General features: G+C 39.2%; 1 protein-coding gene across 10 annotated transcripts in view; it reads right to left on the bottom strand.

The window, feature by feature from the left end:
- Positions 1-16445, bottom strand: part of DMD (dystrophin) — a 1043683-nt gene that overhangs the window by 14895 nt on the left and 1012343 nt on the right. For all 10 annotated transcript variants that reach the window (XM_054291254.1, XM_054291257.1, XM_054291256.1 and 7 more), the window contains 5 exons: positions 15678-15743; positions 12441-12599; positions 4912-5155; positions 4007-4130; positions 28-120 (listed from right to left, as the gene is read on the bottom strand). In XM_054291254.1, coding sequence (XP_054147229.1) covers positions 28-120; positions 4007-4130; positions 4912-5155; positions 12441-12599; positions 15678-15743 — 686 coding nt within the window. The remainder of the gene's footprint in view (positions 1-27; positions 121-4006; positions 4131-4911; positions 5156-12440; positions 12600-15677; positions 15744-16445) is intronic.

Genomic DNA, 16445 nt, shown 5'->3' with positions numbered 1-16445 from the left:
TCATCTGCCACAGGCAGCAGTGCTCACCTCTGGAGCTGGGGAAGGAGTTGTTGAGCTGCTCCATCACTTCCTCCAAACCTGTGCTTGTGTCCTGGGGAGGGCTGAGCAGCTCATCCTCACCTGCAAAGCAAACCCACACCACTGCATGAGCCTGTGCTAACAGCTTGTATTGCCCAAGTCCTCCTCAAAGCCAAGGCTGTTCACTCAGGCACATGCTCTGCTTAGTGTACAATAAACCTTTCAAAGGTGAATTTTGTTGTCTGTTACTGTTCTCTTTCTTTATAAGGATCTAAGGGGAACTAAACGAGAATTTGAGACAATTAACACTATTTTAATTCATAAAAAGGGATTTGAGAAATTGACTCTGGTAAAAGAAGTAGGGTAAAATGTCTGCTAGGAACATCTAGTTCCATAAATGACACTCATCCTTTCAGCTTCTCTTATTCTATTAATGGAAAAAGAAATTGCTGTTGTGAGTGCTGCTGTTGAGCAGCTTTCTAATAGTGCTGGGCTCATGTTGGCACTGCTTTGCCTAGCTGTGCAAATCAGTAGAAACCCAGATTCTCATCTGCATCAGTATTAATATTTCTGACAGTTTAATTGCATCAGATTGGCGCTCCAAGAACAGTCAATTGTACTGTAAAAGGGTTTAGCAGCAGTTTAATAAAGCCAAATACATTTCTCCCACTGAATAATTTCTATAACCTGATTATAGGGCAGCAGCCTAATGGGAAATTCAATACATTTTATTTTTACTGGGGTTTTTTTTTGCTCATGGTTTCATATAACTGAAATCCATATATTGCTTTTAATGCAGATCCTGGCCTCCAATATAAATAAAGCATCTTGAAAAAGAAAAACCTAAAGTATATACACTTTAAGTGAGACTCTCCTTTTTTACTAGATGTTTTTTATCTCTATTAAAACACAAAAGCAATTTTGCTGCCGTAATAACTGAGTTCCATACTTTTGAAAATGACTTAACGACCCTTTATTCTAACATGTCGTGCTCTATTTGAGTAGGAAACTGCCTGATTTTCTGTTAACATTTACATTCTTTAAACATTGAGGTGCTCCATGCTAGTGAAAAACCTAGAAAAAGGGATGAAAGGAGCATTTCAGGCCTGCCTATATTTAAGCTGGGAGTTTAACAAGATATATTTCTGACCAAGAGTGATTCCTCCCACTCCAGCACAAGAAGTGGGATGGAGTGTCTGCAAGAAGCACTTAATTCATATAAATGATGGTCTTTGTATCAGCTTCTTTTATTCCATTAATGGTCTAAAAATAGTTGCTGAGGCTGCTTGCAGTTTGTTCAGCTTTTCAGTGGTGCTGGGCTCACACAAATCAACTCACACCACGAGTTACTTTCACATCAGGCATTGCACTGACAGAAGTGTCTCAGCAAAAGCAATGTCCTTGCAGCCTTTGCTGAATGTCAAGGTGAAAACTCAGGGTGAGATCGCACTGCTTCTACCCAGGCTGAGGATTTTATCAGCCTGAAGAAAGCCTCCTGGCCCTAATGATCTCAATAAAAGGGCAGTGGTTCTGCTGTCCTGGCCAAGAACTGAAGACAGGTACCAATTTCCAAATGTCCTCATAAGTATGCTGATATAAGCTGCACTACCGATCCTCAAAAATGTTGTATTTTTTATTTAAAATGCATTGTTTTGAATTTTTTCCTTATTTGGATGATATTTTCTGAGCATTTTCTTGTAAAGGACAAAATAAGACATGAGCCAAGCAACTTGACAGAAGATAGCTCAGTCTCCTCTCTTTACCCAGAAGAGCCTTCCCCAATTGTATTTCTACAAAAGGTTTAGAGAGCTAAGTGAGCCTCAAATGTTCTGGTGGTTCCTGAACAAATTAAAGTTCAGAACAGCCTCTTGCCTCATACACTTCAGAGAACCTCCTCTGCTGCTACCCTGCTGGGGAGAAAGGCCAACGATAAGGACTTTCCCACTGGGACTGCATGAGGAGAAAAGCAGAACATTCCTGCTTGCCCAGGTGTACTTCAAGTTAACAAGGAATAAATTCTATTTGTAAATGAGGGTTTGAGTGGGTTTTGCTTTTACCAAAAAGCTGCTGGTGAAACACCTTTCACAGCAAACTCTCCTCAGCAAAGCAGAAACACAAAAGTGCAGTGGGTTTTCAAATGCAAAAACAGCTAAGGTGCAATTTTAAAGAGAAAACACACAAAAGCTCCCACTACCTTGCCTCATTGCCTGGGACACCTAGAGATCCTCAGTATTTTCTCAAAAATTATGGATCCCTCACTCCTGGGTACATGGCTGTGCATGCCAGCATTATTTACACCACCACTCTGGTTCCCTTCACAATTCAAGAGTATTTTAAGCTGTGCTTCAGAAAACTCTGAGCCTAGCAAGCAAAGCTTTCTGGTGTGAAAGGACACTTCGCAAACTGAATTAGCTGTGGCTTGTTAGCCTGGTTAGTAATTCTTTTTATAAGCTCCACTCCCTGCTGCCAACAGTGTGGCTCTGCTGAGTCTCAGCATGACCCCTCTGATAACATCTCACTGTCCTCCCACATATTGGCTCCACTGAACAAATAAAATCAAGTTATGTCTAAATATTTGCTTTAAAAAGTTTTAGCACCTTATATGACTCTACTGTGTTAATCAATTAATTCCAGTCTCAGGAGGTAAATGGGAATAATTTTATATTGTATTCCCAAATGAAAAGAAGAATATTTTTGTATTTTGTCCCACTAAAGGATGAAATATAAAACTACAAGACTTCTAATAAGATGGCTGGGAAATACTGTCTTCCTGTATTTTCTTCTAATTGTATTTTAATTCACGTATTTTATGTGATGAAATTCATGACATTTCTCCAGAAAGCTGATCCAAATTACACCACTACTAAAACATTTTACCTACTCTGTGTATGGCATACATTAAAAAATTTCCCCACTGGTAATATGATTAATGAAAGGTCCATTTTTACTGTTTCCATAAATTCCTGTTACCTGTGATTGTACTCTCACCCCCAGGATTTCAACTTCAGCATTCCTAAAGGTACTATTTATTTCACATTTTTAATTGCAGATTGTACAGAACCCATCCACTTTGATACTGTCATAGGCTGAAATTATTGCTCACACTTTGAATGGAAGAAAAACCCTCCCCAAAAGTTACATTTCCCACCACAACAGCACTTTGGACACAGCAGAATGTGCCCTCCCATTAAATTTCTTACTGCCATTGACACTTTCACTAATAGCAGTGAAAAGCTCTCACTAATATACATAAAATAAATTTCTCTGTATGAAGCTGAATATTACCATCAGAGTCGAAACATCATCTTGTTGAAGTAATATAAGAGCATTTGCTTAAAGATGCTGAAAAGATTGATTGCTTTTTTACTAGCAGAAAATCCTTGCCTCTTGGTAATAAATACTTACTAATTTTGTAACAGACAGGAAATTAGGAAAGTGCCACATGGCAGTTACTAAAAGCACCAAAATAATAATTCCAACCTCCAGCTACAGAATATTATTATTTAACCTCACTCCACAACTCTTAAGATGTTCATTATCACATCTGATGTGATACTTAGAAAAGCCACAAGATGAGCACTGCCTGTGAGTGACAGCTCCATGCTACTGACTGAGCCACAACATATTAAAAATAAGATCACATCATTTAACATGGGGATGACTAATCATACATTTAGTCTCTTAGCCATAATTAATATTATGTACATTTAAATCAGTCATGTCAGGCTTTATAACTGAAAGTCAGTTTGAATAGAATAGTCAGCTTTTCAGCAGCATTTGCTTTCAGAAGTCAAGCCCTGGCTGAGCTTTCTGTTTAATATCAAAATATCCAAGCTACTGGGTGCATCATGATCAAAAGCAAAGCATTGCAAATATCTACTTCATTTCATTTGAACTAAATGGAAAAGTGTTTTCTGTCTTTAAGGATTTTGTTCTGGAAAATGGGACATCATTATTTTTTGTGACAACCTGAGCTTTGTTATCTTACCCATGGTTTCTGAAGTCTGGCTGCCAACTACACGAAGAAGCATTGGCTGACTGCTGCCTGACCTCTGCAAAGAGGTAGAAGGAGATGACAGTGTTGTACCATTCACCTTGGCATCTGCCTGGGGCTGAAAGTGAAGAAAAAAAAGTAAGACATTGCCATAACAGCTCACTATTTTATATCCCTGTAATTTTTATTTTTTCCATGAATACACACAATTATAGTATTCCAGGCAACCCTAATGAGGGGAGAATGATGCATCTGACTCCCTCTTATCAGAAGGCTAATTAATTACTTTATTATACTATATTATTCTATATTATTCTATGTTATATTACACTGTATTACATTACATCTAAACTGAATCTGCCAAGCACAACTGCACAGAATCTCGTGACTGTCCTGTGACAGTCTGATACACACACACACACACACTTGGCCTTGACAGGCCAAGGAAACAAAACACCATCACTTTGGGTAAACAATCTCCATATTGCATCCTACTTTTGCACAAACACAGGCCCAGCAAATAAGATAAGAATTGTGTTTTCTTTCCACTGAGGTTCAGAGAATGTGAAACCCAGAAATATTCTTGGGAAGAACTGTGCCTTGCTTTTCTCTGTGAAGAGAAACGTGGCTACACGCAATTTTCAGCCTGTTTTTAAGTAAATTCATCCATGCAGCCAATGCATTTTAATTCTGAATAAAACAAGAAAGGAGAATAAGAATCGAAACCTGATTCCATATTCTCACTTGCAGCCTGTAAAAAACAATTTTGTACTTTTGTACTTTTCTGTGACTTGCCTCTACAGATATGATTCCTTGGTATGTTCTTGCTATTGATAATGCTGATTGATTCCCTGTTTGGAAAATCTTCAGAGACGCAGAAGAAACGCCTGAGGACTCACCTGCTCCAGCAGCTGCCTCAGCCTGTGCAGCTGCGATTCCAGCTGTTTGTTGTGATCCTCCAGGATCTGCATCCTGGCCTCCAGGCGGCCCTTGTGCTGCCGGAGCAGCTTGGCCTCCGCGATGAGCTCGGCGTCGCGCGGGCTCTGCGGAGACACCGGCAGCATCTCCGGGGGGGACGGCAGCGGGGACAGGCCCTTGTGCTCGTGCTGCTGCTTCAGCCGCTCGTACTCGGCCTGCAGGTTCCTGGGGGAGGGACAAGGGGAAAAAGCTTTATGGCCTGAATCCAGACACCTATGGGCTCACTCCTTGTGGATCGGCACAGATCTGGTATTAGATGGATCCGTGGTTCAAGCTGCTGTCACGATCTTTAGCTGGTCAGAGTGACCCCAAGAAAAGTTAAAAAGTCTCTTTTCCCAGCCCGGCGCTTGAAGGAGTCAGGGCTCTTCATTTCTCGGTCTCAAGGTTGTTTATTGTATCTTGTCTATAAAAAATTTTCTCCTATCCTGCCGAGGTCCGTCCAACTGTGTCCCTTCCACACAGTTCCAGGCACTCTGCCTGCCCCCAGGGCGGTGTTGTGTCTTTATATTAAAAGCTACATATACAATGTTTACAATTACTTTCCAATACCTATCACCTATGTTAGACAGTGAGCTTCTACTCTAAACCAATCTGTAAGTGCCAACATCACAGCAGAAGATGGAGGCCAAGAAGAAGAAGGAGAAAGGCTGGACATGCCCAGATCCCTCCATCTTGCCTCCTGAACCCCCATACCAAAACCCTCAAAATCTACTTTTTCACCCCGTGATAAATTCGCTATTATTCTACCAACTGTTGTGGCTTGCAGATCTTCATCTAAGGTTGGTAACTTGCTCCATGGGTGATAATCAAACCCATAGGTGTTTTGGGCTCTGTGCCAGGGTCTCTGAGCCCCTGGCAGGGGTCTTGGCTGTCCTGGACAGCCAGAGGGATGTTCTGGGTTCCCACAGTTGCCTGAAGGCTCTTGGCATCCCCAGAACTCACAGTTGATTCCCTCCCAGGGCACCTCATGCAGGAGGCTCCAGACACCCTCCCAAAGCCAGGATTGGTCTGTCCTGGGCTCAGCCCTCCCTCAGCTTCCTGCCCTTTATCCTTCCCAGCAGTTCCCTTCCACATATGGCTGCACCTGAGGGGTCATTAGTGCTAAAGGAGGACTCAGAGTTGTCACAGCACCTCACAAACACTAAACCAGAGCGGGTGCCACCTGGCTGGCTGATCTATTTTACAGATGACAAACATCAGAGAAGCAGCCACACAAAAAGGCAGAGCAAAACACAGAACTTGGCTGTCAGTCAGGTCACATCTCTCTCCTCTCTTCAGATCTGTAAATGCATATCCAGCCTAGGGCTAAAATTATCAACTGAAGATGAGAATTAGTGACCTGGTCTGTTAAACTGAACTGTACTGGCTTTTGGGGCTATAATTTTCATCTTCTTTGTCCTGCCTAGAGTGCTACTGTCTACTATAACTTTATGGCACTGCTAAGCTTGTTCTTTTATTCCATAAAACTCCAATTTTCCTTCAGTAAAACATTCCATAGATTAATATGATCTATAGTGTTCCACAATAAAAAAAAATCTACCAAGCAGGGAAAGTGCAGAAGGTAAGAAACTGAAACCTTGTTAAAGGTAACAGTGCAAAACCACAAAAATAGTAACTTGTAGCAGAAACTTCATAGGCAAGGGAAGCCTAACAAACTGCACTGGGATTTTGTTGCTATGATGTTCTTTTACAGGTTCCCAGAGGGGGAAAACCAGCTCAATGCTCTGGTAACTGCTTACTCATCACAAGCACTGACCCAGATTTTACTTTCTCAAACTTGCTCTTATTTGAGGTTGTGAGAACAGACACCTTTTCCCAGTTCTGCCTGCAAACCACAACACACTCTGACAGTTTGCTCTGCAAGTGTAATAGCACCTAGGAAACCTCCCAAAAAAGCCCTTCTAAAAGATCATTATTGTGACCAGAAGGAGAACTAAAGCAGAATGCATCATTTCACATGGGTCAGAAAGCAATGCCAAGGACAATGACAAGCCAATGACTGTTCCCCAAAGGTCCCTGAGCTCCTCAGCAGCTGCATGATGGACATGTCCTCACCTGGGACTGTGGCACTGCCCACAACACAATCTCTAAGGGATGTTTGACCTACATGATCCCTCCTCTGCAGAAATTTTAAATTATTAAAAAGCAAGAGCTAATAATTTTTAACTTCAGGCTGTTCTAAAATTCAAGATTGCTTTCCTTAAAACCCACACAAAGAGGGATAATTATAGAGAGGGTTTTTTTCCAATGATTTTTTTTGTTTTAATGAAATACAGAGTTTCAAGTTCATGAAAATGATCTAGAAAAAAAGGGCTATCTATACTGCGAATAGATATTGTCATGTAAGTTATGTCTTCTGCCTGACTTAATGTCTTCTGATACTTCTAGCTGAACAAACTGGTGAATAATTAATAAAGATACTGAAGGGAATAGGAATGAAGATGACAACATGTTCATTACACATGGTGCTATTGCTGACTGAAGTTTCTACAGGAATGATCAATAAGCCTGCTTTTCACCATGTCCATTGATAGGGGCTATCACTGCCCCATGAGGAATTTCCCAGATCCACAATGCAGGCAATACTCTGTGGACAGCAGACTCAAAAGTTGGAAGTGCTGTAAAGCAAAAGATAAAACATCACCCTAAGGGAAACTAAGTAAATACACTTGGTCATACTTACAACATAATCAGATATCTTGCTACAAAGAAATCTGCAATTATCACCTGTATCAATACAGAGAAGTCCTTCCAGCAATGATGGTATTGAAATAGCAGTAAGGACCAGGGAGTAATTCAGATAAAAATCCTTTCATATCTGATAAAAAATAATTAAAAATCTTTCTGAAAGACTACAGGAAAAAAAATAATGTGAAAGATACTGCATATTTTCCAACCAGAGGTGTGTCTGGATTTGGGAGTTCTGTAATTAAATACTATAATACTGCTGGCACAAAGGAATGTGATTCTGAAGGATGCATGTGGGTGTGCCCAGTGCACCTGTATTACTGAGGTTTCCAGCTGCACCTTTTCAGTCCAGCTACCCAGTCCTTCAACCAGAGAACTGAGATTCATCATAGCTTCAGAGCCATAGGAGTGATGTGCAGTGCACACAACCAATAATATCATAACTGGGATCTAAACATACAGCAATGAAGAAGTGCATTGACATAATGGAAAAAACCTGAAAATTAAAAAAGAAAGAAAGAATTTGAAAACTGCTGTAAGAATATCCTGAGAGAACACATGGCCCTTATTCTTCCCTCTGGAAGTTTTAAGCTGTGTGGTGAAAAGGACTGCTGCTGTGAGCCAGGCACCCAAGGCACTGCCCACAGCCCCCAGGGTCCTGAGGAGAGGCACTCTGTGACACTTTCACCATAAAATGGGACATAAGAGAAAGGGGAGATACAAAAATGCTCCTCTCTAAATGGATGCAACTCAGCAAGCATGGGCAGTACATGGAATCCTCACCTCCCTCTATCACAGCTCAGGCTGGGTGACTTTGACATCTGGCTGTCACAAACAAACAAACAAACAAACAAACAAACAATGTTGCTGCATGTACTCATCACTGGGAAAAGGAATCCTTCTTCAGCAAGAGAATATTAAAAAAACCCACATATATTCCATTTACAATGCTTGCAACATGTTGAGGTATTTGTGAAGAAAAGCAACATAGGAAGCAGGCAGTGCAACCTTGATTTATGCAACTGTACAGAGCTGAGTGGTAAAGAGTGCATGAATTATGATTCACATATATCACTGGCAGCATTAATTGCCTGGTGACAAAAATCCTAGTGGACTCTGTTTGCTGAGTAGTCCTCTCAAAGGCAATTGAGAATTTGTGAATTCATGTTATTTCTCATCTCCCTACAGAAAATCAGTGGTCTGAAGAAACAGACAAAGATGGTAACTGAACCACCCTCACTAGAGTGACAGTGTTTACTCAGGATGCTTCACACTCAGAAGATCTAATTCCCCTTCTTCAGTGCCAAAACAAATACCAAGAGGAGCCACAGCATGTTTAGAAATGCATCACTTTCTTGCTGTTGGCAACTATACAGAAGGAACTTATGTGAGGAGGCCATTTATCAGTCTTCAGGTTTGGAGGAGCACTGAAACAGGGCAGCTTTGAGATTCAGGTTGTCACTGCTTTCTCTGTGGCACACAGCCCACTGCACTCCCATTGCACGTCAGGAAAAGCCAAGGAATGGCAAATAGCTCTGGCTGGAGACCTCATTTACTTAGTTCTTGTTCCAGGACAGCTCAGAGCTGGGAGGAAGAGGAGAGAACATGAGAGAAGTCTCCCTCTTACATACAAGACCTCAGCTCAACTAAAATATTAGGAAACATCCGATTTCCTGAGTCATTAAAATAGCAGGAAGGTATTTTAGTTCTTTGCAAAAAGTTTTGAGTCTGTCACTGCAGAACCATGTGCTTTCTATTTAATGTCACTCCAGTACATCCTGGTCAGTATTACCTATCCTGCTGTATAACTTATGTAATGTATTGCTTTAGATGGACAACAAAAACTTGTCTCCTCTCTCTCTGAAATACATTCACTTGTGAGGAAATAGTATTAGAGAGGGTTTTATAATTGGATTTTTCTTTTATATTGCAATACAGTAATAACGCCTTCAATAGCAAGACTGCTTTTTGTCTATTGAATTCAGAAATGGTCTTATCACATTATTCCATGTGATGCAAAACTCAGCAGAAGTCTGAAAATCTAAAACTCAAATAAAACATTTTCAGCCATTGAAAATATTCTCTAAAATGCTCACATTTTAACAAATATAAATTATTTAGCAGTCAAATCTTAGCCATATATTATTTAAGGAAGTCATACTTCCAAGCTACAGAAGCACCAAGGTCTTAAAATGCTAGCAGATAAATAATGAATATCTAACAAGAGGTCCTTGGAACTGACAAAACCCGAGCCAGAACCACATCACAGCTAGGTTTGTAAGTTAGAAAATGCATTTCAGAAGAATTCAAAATAGGCAACAGAGCTTTTAAACTGCCCAAAAGCAAAACCTCAGAATTACAGTTTCAATGAGTCTTTTTCATTTAAGCAACAAGTCAAGATGGAAATACTTGGGAGGCCAGAAACTGTAGCTGAAACCCAAATGGAGGTCAGAATTCAATCAATGGCTCAAAAGAGACAAAGCAAAAAGAAAAGGGCTTTTTTTAAAAAGCAGAAACTGTAGAGAGCAGAAGAAAAAGAGAAATGACAATGAGGTGCCAGTATCACAGCACTGCTTCCTCTGGGCACTTGATACTTGAGGCATCACTTGTGGCTGCTTTCCTGGGAGCTGCTGAGAAGTGCCTGCATGCCCTGACTCTCGCAGTAAAAGTGAACAAGACACAGCAGAGAGAGCTAAACCTGGGTTAGCAGAAGTTATCACAAGTGTATGCAACAGGAGTTTTGAAAACACAGGCAGGAAAGGGCAACTCTGCACCACATCCAGCTCAGCAGTGGCAGGAGATGCACACAGGAACAAAGGAATGTCTTCATCCTGAGGCAGTAACTAAAGTTTACATGGAGGGTGTTTCAAGATATGCACGGGAAGGAAGATGTGCTCACCCACTGGAACCAGGTTCACACAAGGAATTAGGTGTCAGGTTGCTGATTACCTTTGGCAGCAGCCAAGAAAAGTTTGCACATACCCGACGGAGGAGAACGACTGGGAAATAGGAATCTAAAGGGACAAGACTGATTTTAAAAGTAGGTAAGTTACATGAATGCCTCCTGACTGATCCTGTCTGAAGAGTTTTTTTTCCTAAACAGGAATCCATGTTTCATCCATAAACTCATGGTCATCTGGCTGTGACAAGCAACCAGAACAAGAACTTGTTCACTTTTCAGCAGCTACCTTACATTTTACATACAAGCTATTTATAGCAGTTTGCAGAGACAAAAGTCATGATTTTGTCATAATCAATGAAAATCACAGCAGTGTGACCTCTACACTGTGAGACAGAGCCAGAGCTCTCTGTGCCTGCTGTGTTGAGCACTCACAAAAGGCAAGGCTGCCTGTGGTGGCATCCCATCCATAACTGTGCCTCCAGTAGCACAAATAAGAAAAACAACCTTACAGACTATAGCTATAGTTTAATCCAGGACTGGCAAACTTCAAACCAGGTATTTTTAAGGTGTAATTCCTGCCAGAAATCTTTTACCACCCCTCATCTGTAATTGCTAAATTAAATAAAGCCCATGCAGAAATTTAAGGCATGAACTCCTGAAGAACTTTTTAGTTTATTAAGCTATCTTGCTCCATGTTATACTAGTTTCCATTTATTACCTTTCTAATCAAAAACTAGTCTGCTTTAAAAGTCACCCTCCTTTCTGCTAGGCAGCTTATTTTGTACACAGAGAGAAAAGCATTACGATTTTTTTCCTTCTTCCATGATTCACTACACAATGCTGTTTAAAAAATAACACCCATCTCCTGGAAACCAAGCTATCTTATCATCTGTATTGTACTAGCTACTACATATTTCTTAGCTACAGTCCTGAACATGCAAAGTATGATGTCTTATTTCAAAATACTGATTTTTCTTCACTTCAGAAAGCACTTGGGTTTTATGTGGTATGTAGCAAGAAGCCTGTGGTTTGCTTCAAACAAAATCTCCCTGCTGTTCAGTGAGCAAGAGCTTTGTTTACTACAGCTTTCCGTGTGAAACATAGCCCTCATTCTTGATGCCTACAATCTTCTCCCTTCTCCCAGACCCTCCTGATAAAAAGTCTCTGATGGAGCCACAGTAATTGATTGGCACCATCCAAAGAAGACATACATGGAGAGAAGATCTATGACACTGCCAGCTCCTGCATTATTTCCTTGACAAGTCTAAGGTAAATGATTAGTGCATTAAACCCTCAATGTAAGCAGAAGTACCTAGCTCTTACAGAAGCAAGAAAAAAGAGCATGAAAATGCCAACAGACTGCACTAAAAAAGCTGAAGATAGAGAAGACAAACAAACCCATGTTTTCTTGGTAGAACTAAATGATTTTTATCTTACAGTCTCATTTTGGCAATCCACAGTTGTAACTACCAATCTTTCAGGGTCAGGATCTCTTGGTTTTTGTGCTGATGGCCCAAGATTCCAGAGTACTGTATAAAGAGGACTGCAGTGCTAGGAAATAGGAATCTAAAGGGATGCTTCAAGTATCCATTTGGAGGTTTTTTTTTAAGGGGATTAATGAAGATGACTTCAATTAAATTTGAAGATGGAAGTGTTAAACGATACTTTGAATTGAAAGATTGAAGAAATGGCAACAAGCAACACCAAACAAAGAGAAAGAGGACCCAACTTTTACCCACTATGAAATTATTTATTTGTCAGAAAAAAAGTGCAGTTTTGTAACTCATTTTATCCCTAAAATATATATAATTGTTTTGCAGAGTTTTTACTGCAAATTCAGCAGCTGGTGGTATGACCCACCTGTTTTCCTCCTCCAGGTCTGCGAGGATTCTCTCCAGCTCCCCTCTCTCCTCACTCTCCAGAGAAATCAGGATCTGGGCAGGGCTTCGGGGCTGGCTCAGGGGGGACTCCTGGTTCAGGCTTTGGCAGTAGTGCTGGATTAACAAGTGTTCATCATCACTGCAAAACAGAGCAGGGTAAAACAGGCTGTTCCCTTCCTGCTTTTCAGCTTCTCAGTGAATATGAGGAGATGATTCACTCCCAGGCTCTCATTTCTTACAAAGAGATTTGCTGAACTCTTTGTAACCGTGATGCACCTTAAAGCAAAATCTGCTGACCTGTTTCACTGAGTCTCTGGCAATTTTCCTTCTCTGCAGAGACCACCTCCCTCCTCCTCTGCTTCTTAGATACCTAAAGCCAAGTTTTGCAACAGCTGGCAACCTCAGCTCTCCTCTTTTGACAAACTTCAATTAGGAATTTGCTTGCAAAAAAATAAAAAAAGCAATCTTCTGCTGCCTGATCTGCATTGTGGAAGGGTCACTCAAGCAAGGGCAATGCATTTATTTTTGTACTCACAAACTCTCCTTATGTAGTAAGTATGTGCTTTATTTATCTTTTTTTTATCTATAAAATTCTAAATTAGGTAAACAAAGAAAAAACCCTCAACTAATATAATCAAAGTATGTTATTTTCCACTGAGATGTTTGGTTTTTTTTTAAATTTAAAAGTGATGTACACCTTGAGAATAGAAATATATTCTGTTTAATACATAGGATCTCTTTCTTTGTTTCTATTGCCCCTGAAGCTGTCTAGCATCTAAAAACAGAAATATCTCTGGAAGAAAAAAGGAAATACAATTCTGAAGACCTCAATCACCTCTCAGAACTACAGGGATTGTTTTAGGTGTGGTTTAGGTGCTAAGGAGATGCATCTAAGCAGTAAGCAATGCAACTTACACCAGCAGAGAAACCATGAAAGGTTTCCCTTGACACCACAGGACAGGGTCAGTAAAAATGACACTGCTGTTAGAGATGTCACAGAACAAATTAATTCAGTCTAGTCAGTCCAGGGCTTTTTCCTGTTATGTTTCTAAACCAGAATTTAACAGCATTTTGAACAGCTGTTATTGTTCAAGAATTATAATTTTCCTTGTTTTCATTTGTTCCTGAAAATGTTAATGATGCAATTTTATGTGTGCAGGAGTGCCAAAGCAATGTAGAGCACATTAACATTAGTTCATAAAAGAGAAGTATTAATTTTTCACAAAAGGAGAGGCTTGCCAGTTCCTAAATTTATACTTTTCACGAAGCACTTCAACTGTGATTTCCTTCAAACCACTGCTTTGCATTTATAAATATTCTCACAGATCTTAAGTGAATTAACTGTGAACAAATGACATAACTATTGTAGTAAAATGGCACTTTACAAGCATACTCTATTTGTGTGATTTTCAGCCTGCACAGATATTTTATACATCATTGCAGTGACACTACATAATGAAACAATTTGTGATATATAAATATATGTGTTGTATTTTTATTTCCTGCCCTCCTTGTTTCCATCTATCACTCTACCTGTACTGATTAGCCAAATAATCCAAACCCTGCAAGAATAACAAATAATACTTAGGCATAATCTGACAAGCAAAACCGAAGTAATTACAGTTGTGAATTCATGGTAAGCTTTGATTTTGCTGCAATTTGTATCTATCTGGATAATATTTCTTCCAAATTTCAAAACGCACAGTTTTATTCTCATTTTAATAGTTGAAGCTGAGGAACAAACTGGGTAGTTACCTTATTAATTGAATCATGCTAGTACAACTTCCAACTGATCAAAAAAAAGATCTGAACAGTAAGATCAGAGTGTAATACAAGAGATACAGTGTATGCATGATTCCTGTGACAAGGACACTGAAATATTTCAGTGGGACAACACAAAATTCCATCTATTAGAGCATTACTACTATCCAAAGTAATACAAAATTAACATACGACTTGGAAACAAAGTTTTCATTAACTGCACAAAACTTACTGACATTGCATCAATATTAGTTTTGAGGGGTCATTTTAAGTTTCCCCTTTTACCAATATCTTAAAACAATGTACTTGGTTCTACAGGAGATTTTCTTTCAAAACTGGTAAACAAAAATCCTACCAAGTCAAAAGTGAAACTATTTTGAAACAAAGAAACAGCTTTATTGCTATCTGAGCTCACAGGCTCAGAATCAACCTCATGAAATGCTATTCATTTATTCATTTGGAATCTCAATTTAAGTGAATGAAAATTGGCCAGAATTCTGTGTTGTAAAGGACTGCTACAAATTTAATTGTCTGAATTAAAAAAAAAAATTCCATCCCTTAAACTGTGATAAGGATGAGATCATGTAGAATAGATAAAAACATTTTTAGAGAAGTTGGGGTTTTCATATTTGATTGATTTAGAATCCATGCTATGACTTCTCCTACACAGTTAATGAACCCAGATCAAATTTTCACACACACCCATGATTTAGCTGCTTCTGTGGTGTCCTCAGAAACATTATCCACTGTTAGTTCTATGTCCTCTTATTCAGAGAATAAACGAGACCAAGAATATTATCAGAGGAGAACCACAAAGGGTTTCAGTGAGATTGCAGATATAACTACTTCTTAAAAATCAAAACTCTTATTTATAACTCTACATTTAAAGTAATACAATGAATGCTTGTCAGTGATCTGTCCAACTTACAGTTTACTACTGCTAGTGTTTCACAATGACGATCACTCCCTCCTGGCTTACTTTCAATATATTTCACGTATTTGTACACCAAAGATTTCTGTTTAGCCTCACTTATGTTTTGTATGACACTTTTCCCACACTAACACTTTCTAGCTTACAGCAATTTAACCATGCTTAAGCTTGAACTAAGATAGAAAAGGTTTTTGTATTTTTGTCCTTAGAACTCATCAGACAATGACGTATCTTGAATATGGAAATTATTTGCTGAATACATCAGTAATGTTTGAAAATAAAGTAATAGTTTTAATTTTGAAGGTATTTTTTGGTATAAATTTGTATAATTTTGTATAAATTTGGTATTAAGCTATAAGCCATTAATCCAGCCACTATGATACAAAGTGTAAGGACATGAGCACATCATTAAATTGAACCAGATATGATACATGGCCATGCAAATTCAGCACTACAAAATTTCATTACAAGTTATTAACATTCCCAAGGAAATATATGTCAAAACCACAGAAACAGCCTACTTACATGCTCTCATTAGGTGAAATACTGTCATTTAGGTAAGAACCATTGGTGTTCTCCATTTCTGCTAGCCTGTGGAAAAATAAACAAGACTCATTAAAACCAATTATGTTTTTCAAAAACTTTGTTTGTTCTAACATTCTGGAAAGAATTAAAGAGCGTGATGTTTTTGATGAATTTGAAGCTCAAATTAATTTACACTCACTGTTGATTACCAAAAGGTTTTGCAATAAGCTATCACAAAAGATTGTTTGCTACAATGGCCTGGCTAAACTCACTTCTAAGTTTTCAGCCCTTTCTCTGAAGTTATATTCCAACTTCTCTTGAATAATTAATTCCAAAATCAAAGAAAAGCCTTAAGATGCCAGGGGATTACACAAATTGCTTTGTACCTGGCAATGTCATTGTCCAAACTGTAACAATCAGTCATTTCTCATTAGTTTTCACACTCAGCCCCTCCTAAACATCCTGCATAATTCAGAAACACCTCTCCTGATCAAGAGATACTAGAAGAGAGAAAGAGGCCGGAATTTTTCATTACCTCAGCCCTTGAAAATTTACTTGCTTGGTGGAAAAACATTTTCACCTTTGTGCAATTAATCCATTTTTTGATTCTTAGGAGCAGTATGAAAGCAGAGAATTGAACGAAAGCAGTGATATATCACAATTTCAATCCTCCAAATCAAGGAAAAATCCTGCTTGTGGCATTTCATGAGGTGAATTAAGATTACAATGACACCTGAGATTCATGAGAGTTTGGAGGTTTCTGCTCTT

The sequence above is a fragment of the Melozone crissalis genome, unplaced genomic scaffold (genome assembly GCF_028551555.1).
Source record: "Melozone crissalis strain CALT ecotype California unplaced genomic scaffold, PUWL_Pcris_2 ptg000090l_1, whole genome shotgun sequence".
Lineage (NCBI taxonomy): Eukaryota > Metazoa > Chordata > Aves > Passeriformes > Passerellidae > Melozone > Melozone crissalis.
The sequence above is the reverse complement of the archived record's forward strand: the minus strand, read 5'-3'. Positions and strand labels throughout refer to the sequence as shown.